This window comes from Eschscholzia californica, unplaced genomic scaffold (assembly GCF_041429995.1).
Source record: "Eschscholzia californica isolate CP2 unplaced genomic scaffold, dmEscCali1.0.p SCAF_6, whole genome shotgun sequence".
NCBI lineage: Eukaryota > Viridiplantae > Streptophyta > Magnoliopsida > Ranunculales > Papaveraceae > Eschscholzia > Eschscholzia californica.
In genome coordinates, this window is record NW_028238483.1 from 21,896,501 (window position 1) to 21,902,500 (window position 6,000).

General features: G+C 35.7%; 1 protein-coding gene across 1 annotated transcript; it reads left to right on the top strand.

The window, feature by feature from the left end:
• Positions 1-2,641: 2,641 nt before the first annotated feature.
• On the top strand, positions 2,642-3,709 carry LOC147532465 (uncharacterized). The gene has a single exon (XM_086649956.1). It carries the CDS (start codon positions 2,642-2,644, stop codon positions 3,707-3,709), a length of 1,068 nt encoding a protein of 355 aa, XP_086506082.1.
• Positions 3,710-6,000: the final 2,291 nt, after the last annotated feature.

The window sequence follows — 6,000 nt, forward strand, 5'->3', positions numbered from 1 at the left end:
ATTCTTGGCGATGCTTGGCCCAGAGCTAAAACGCTACGGAGAGCTCTCTCTGGCTCGACTAACTTCCGAAAATACTCTAGAGGGTTGCGCCAAGGTGACCCATTATCTCCTTTTCTATTTCTTATTGTTGGAGAGGTTTTTGCAAAGCTTATGCACTCAGTTTCATTGGAAAAGAAGATTCAAGGCTTCAAAGTATCAAAAACAGGGAATCAATATACTCATCTACAATTCGCAGATGAAACCATTATTTTTATGGAGGCAAACATGGAGCAACTCGATCATCTTATCCATGTTCTTAATTCTTTCGAAGCATACACTGGTTTGAAAGTCAATAAACACAAATGTCAGCTGATTGACATTGGTATAGAAGCCTATCGCTCTCCAGGCAGCGGATAAGTTAGGCTTCTCAATTGGTTCTTTGCCCCTTTCTTACCTTGGCATGCCTTTGGGTCAGTCCCCGAAGACTTTAACCTTTTGGAATCCCATTATTGAACGAATTGCGAAGAAGCTTGCTCCTTGGAAGCGAAGATTTCTTTCCAAAAGCGGTAGAATCGTGCTCATAAACTCTATTCTTTCAGCTACGCCGCTTTACTTGCTCTCTATCTTCTTAATTCCCGGCCGGCAAGGTAGCGAAAAGGATTGAAAAAATTCTCAGAGATTTTTTGTGGGGTGATTCTAATTCTAAAAGGAAGCTCCATTGGGTTTCTTGGTACAAGATTACAAAGCCTCTTTGCCATGGCGGACTCGGAATAAGAAGATTAAAAGAAGCTAACTTATCCCTTTTGGCCAAATGGATTTGGAGGTACGGAAATGAGCCGGACGCTCTTTGGACAAATATGATTAGGGAGAGATATAAGGGTAATAAAAGGTGGTGGTTCCCCAAAGAGATTAGTGTGCGTACAGTGGGTGGTCCATGGAAACATATCCAAGAAACCTCCAAGCCAGTTAAAGCAGGTTCATGTGTTACTACTAACAAAGGTTCAAAAACATCATTTTGGGAGGATGTTTGGGCAGGGTCAACTCCACTAAAAGATGATTACAAAAGTATTTGGAAATTCTCTAAGACTAAAGACGCCTCGGTCGAAGAAGTGAATTCCGGTAACCTCTCTTCTAATAATTGGGATTTAAGGCTTTCTAGAACATGTTCTGAAGCAGAAGCAATGAAGGCTTCCGAACTGCTGTCCAAACTCTCTAGTACCAATCTTGTGGATACTTCAACTTCTCCCACCGGAACATGGAATCTAAGCAAAAATGGTGAGTTTCGGTCTCGTCTTTTTATCACCACCACTTAAATTTCTTCTCAGTCAAGAACAAAGCTAACATCCAGACAGACTTTCCGAGTAAGAATATTTGGAATAACATCATTCCTCCGAAAATCTCTGTTGTTTTATGGGCTTTGTATCTCCAAGCTCTTCCCACTCTTGATATTCTTAAGCGAAGGGGTTTCATCGTCCCAAATAGGTGTGCGCTTTGTAAACTTGAAGAAGAGACTCTCGACCATTTGTTCTTCTCGTGTTCCTTCTCGATTCAGATTTGGAACTCTCTTACTCCATCTTTTATTAAGCTCTCAAATTCGTCAAATCGTTTCAAGGACTTGGTCGACTCTAATACTCTCCCAAAGTCGCTTGATAGAAAAAAAATTCTTGAGATATGGAGTTCCATATGCTATAATTTGGAGCTTATGGGAAGAGAGAAACACAAGGATCTTCGAAGAAAAGTGTAAATCGGTAGAAAATCTTATAATTTCAATCAAAGCGCTCCTTTTTTATTGGAGTTCAAACCAAGTATGGAAGTCCTCCACCATTTTTTCAGATTTGGTTTTTAGTTGGGATGCTCTAATTAGCATGTAATTTTTTTTTCTCTTCATTTTCTTGTTTTCTCTTTGTAGCTGCAACCTTTGCAATTAATGAAATCTACTTTACCCTCTTCAAAAAAAAAAACTTCCGAAAATACTAGGTTCACAAAGAAAAAATTGACGAATATTATACTGAGAAGACAACATATTTCAATGATCAAGATTCAGTCAAACTTTCAAAGGGAATATACTAGTCATTTGATAACTTTTCCTTTACTAGTACACTTAAAAAAGTGTTTTATTTGTTTTAGAAAGATAACATATGTATATGTTTTAGAGGATAAAAATCAACTTGGAGACCACTCCCATCCAAGAGTTATATGTATTAAATAAGGATAATGCTACTCAGACTTCCAAAGTATAGACAAAGTTAAGAATGTAAGCATTTTGAGGGTGTGAGTTTTATTCACCTTTACCAAAATAAAAGTGATCAAATCTTTAACCGAATAGTGCTTACTTTCTTGACTTTGTCTTTATTTTGGGAGTCTGAGTAGCGTTTTTCATTAGATAATGCAAAGTGAATTCTTTATGGTGTTTGGAGTTTGTTATTAATGAAGTAAACTAGGAGGTGCTTTTAGTATATGGTACCTCCCCTACCCAAATGAACCGGCTGCATGATGGAAACGAGGAAAGGAGCAAAGTTTCCAATTTCTTAATTATGTGTAAATTGCAGTATTGCACTATTTCTTTCCTATAATTGTAACTAGGGTCATTTTTTCTTTTTTCTAAATATCTATAAACATCAGCAAGAAATTAGGTGGACTTTGGATTAAAAACTTCCCATTGATGAACAAAGCACTTATTGACAAATGGGTTTGGAGGTATGGGCTAGAACCTCATAGTTTTTGGAGGAAGATTATTGATGAAAAATATAAGGGAAGTGCTGCTCCGTGGTTCCCAAGCGACCAAATGACATCCAAAAATGCTGGCCTTTGGAGAAGAATATCTTCCCTGACCCCTATTATCATGAAGAAAACCAAACTAGAGATCAATAGAGATCGTCAGCTTAGCTTTTGGTTGGATGACTGGACGAGCAGAGGGTCTTTTAAGTCTAGATTTCCTACTCTATGGCGAGCTACCAAGAAGAAATTTGCATCTATAGAGGATAATTTGGGTGGTGCTTTCGTCGATGATTCATGGAATCTTCATTTTTCTCGTCCAATTAGAACACCAGAGATTGATCCCATTACTTCTCTCCTTGAGTCCACAACGGAAGCTTCATCTTCCCTCAATTCCTCGATTGACTCACGTAAGTTGCTCCCTTCGAACCATGGTTTCTCGGTCAAATCTTTATATCTAGAGCTAGAACATCAAGCTGCATCCTCACAACAACCACTTGCCAGTTGGATTTGGAACAAATGTATTCCTTCGAAAGTCTTTTTTCTTTTCTGGGCTATCATCCATAAAGCTGCTCCAACCATGGACAAGATTATTCGAAGAGGCTTTATAACTCCAAACAGATGCTCTTTGTGTAAGTCCAATTGTGAATCATCTGATCACCTATTCCTTAATTGCACCTTCACTTCTAAGATTTGGCAAGCTTTAATCCCCTCTCATGATACAAACAGTAGCACTCAATCAATCTCCAACTTCTTGATAGAATGGAAACCAAAGAAAGTAACAGATAGAAAATCCTTCCTCCATCTTTGTACCCCTCTGGCAATCATATGGGTCATATGGTTAGAGCGTAATTATAGAGTTATGGAGATAGAAAGTGGCAGAGAAGCTACACGGGATAATATCATCATTGAAGCTAAGAGCCTAATTCACTATTGGGCAACCAATCAACTATGGAGCAAGTTGACCCCTTTTAGCCAATATATCAAGAATTGGGATGCTTTATCTAGGCTATAAGCCTAATGTATCTAAATTTTCTTGTCTTTTGTCTGTGTAATGAATGATTAGCCATCTAGGCTTCTACCATTGCATTGTTTTGTTTTTTCATTAATGATACTATTTTATCGTCTCCAAAAAAAAATATCTATAAATACATGAACATTATAATAATAATAAAATTTACCTTTCATTCAACATTATTAGCGTCATTATTTTCACAGTTAGGTTAGTCTTTTTAGGGTTCGTTTCATTGGCCTTTCGAGTCTGTATTGTTGTTTCCATTGCGGTTGATAAGTTGATTCTACCTTCTTAATGTATATGTAATGACAGTGAACCGGTGGACTCGGTTAGAGGCCCACCAAAGTAAGAATTTTAGAAATATACTTTGAGATATTCTTGTATATCAAGTCTTTTCTCTATGAGTATCCATTATTTTATAAAGTTTCTGTTTAGTTCTTACTAGTATAATTGTAATACGAGGGATCGATAAATCATACTAGTATAAATGTAATACAAGAGATCCGATTAGTTGTAAACCCTACTAATATAAATAAAATGATAGTGAAACCGAGTCCCACCGATTCATTACAATGTCATTTTTGTACTTATGCACTAATTTTTTTTTTTACTTGTCCATGCAGTATGATGTAATAGAATTTCTCACTAACTAATAAACCTAGAAAATAAAAGACAGACATAGCATCACAAAAGGGGATGCCAATATATATATATATATATATATATATATATATATATATATATATTTATATATTTACAAAATAGTTTATGTTGCATGTCTTAGCCAAGTATTGAGAATCTCTGCTATATTTATGCTAACATGGTAGTCAAAAAATTTGATTCTGCCTCCTTTAATATAGAAAAGTATTGTTGTCTCCTTGATGATTACTTTTAGAAGGTTTACTTGACAAATTCAAGGTGTTATAGGGTTCCATGTGAAGGGTAGTAACCTATACATCTTTAAGGCTTTCTGTAGATACTAAATCTATCTGTTTCTCTCTTGTTTGCTAGTGTTGATGAGTTAAAATTAAAGTGGTTTTGTTGTTGTTTAATGCATGCCACAAACGTACCTTAGTTTAGTTTTATGGAATAAAGTGGTTTTAGGTTTTATTTGAACTAATTGTTGCCATCCATTTGTTCATTTACTCATAAAAAATATAGCAAAGTTTCTTTTGCAATTTTCTCAGGCTTAGGGATCCCTTTCCCACTTCCTATGAAGAACCTTTTTTTTTCTTTCCAATACAAAAGAGTTCTCCAACGAAAGAATAAAGCTATAAAAATGGTCTTAACCCCTAGAAAGAGAAATTAGATAATATTATCAGTTACATTTCATTACAGATAGCAGAGTTCGATCATAAATGGTCTTACCCACTCTCTTTACTCGAGGGTCTCCCTCTCTCTTTGTGCACCACAGATTGGGGCGGCCTGAGGATACTCAGACTGCACTTAATTTGTGTTCAACTTGAACAACACAGATTAGGTCCAGTCTAAGTTCTCTCAGACTATCCAATACGTGGTCCTCAGACTGAACAAAAGAACATGCGCCTTTAGAGAAGCATCCTTAATCAATCTTACTTGGCTATTTTCAGAATTTACATGCTAGTAATTAGATTTTAACAATTAGTAAGTCTAGGACTAGAAAAAAAAAGGATTTTTGAGTGAGAGGCCCAAAGAATGGAGGGTAAATAAGCATTACTCCCAGTCCAAAAAAAAATTAGAACCCAGTCCAAATTGTCAGGACAGCTCACAGTTTTCTGGTTTTTATTTTATTTATCCCTCTTTTACCCCTCCACGGGAAAGTTCTGTGTTTTCAGACAATCTGACGGACGACAGCGAAGCAATTAATTCCCCGTACATGACGTCATGTCGGAGAAACATTCAGATTTTCTGAAAATTCAAAAATGGCGACATTTTTTGACGAAATTTCAGCCAATTTTTTTGGATCCCTCCCATTATATTTTGTTTCAACTCCTTCTTTCTTCTTATTTATACATCCAAAAATCTTCTTCATCATTCTTATTTTGTTTTTCACATTTTATCTTCTTCATCTCTTTCAATCTCTAAAAACATAAATTTTCTTTTCTTTCTCTCTCTAAAAGTTTTATTTTCTTATTTTTGGATGTTCATCATTCTTTTTTGTTTCACATTTTATTTTCTTCATCTCTTTCAATCTCTAAAAACATCAATTTTCTGTTCTTACTCTCTCTAAAAGTTTTATGTTCTCATTTTTGGGTGTTCATCATTCTTATTTTGTTTCACATTTTATCTTCTTCATCTCGTTCAATCTCTAA

What these genes read in the sequence shown, in the direction of transcription:
- LOC147532465 (XM_086649956.1), top strand. Translation starts at nt 2,642, where the DNA reads ATGAACAAAGCACTTATTGACAAATGGGTTTGGAGGTATGGGCTAGAA.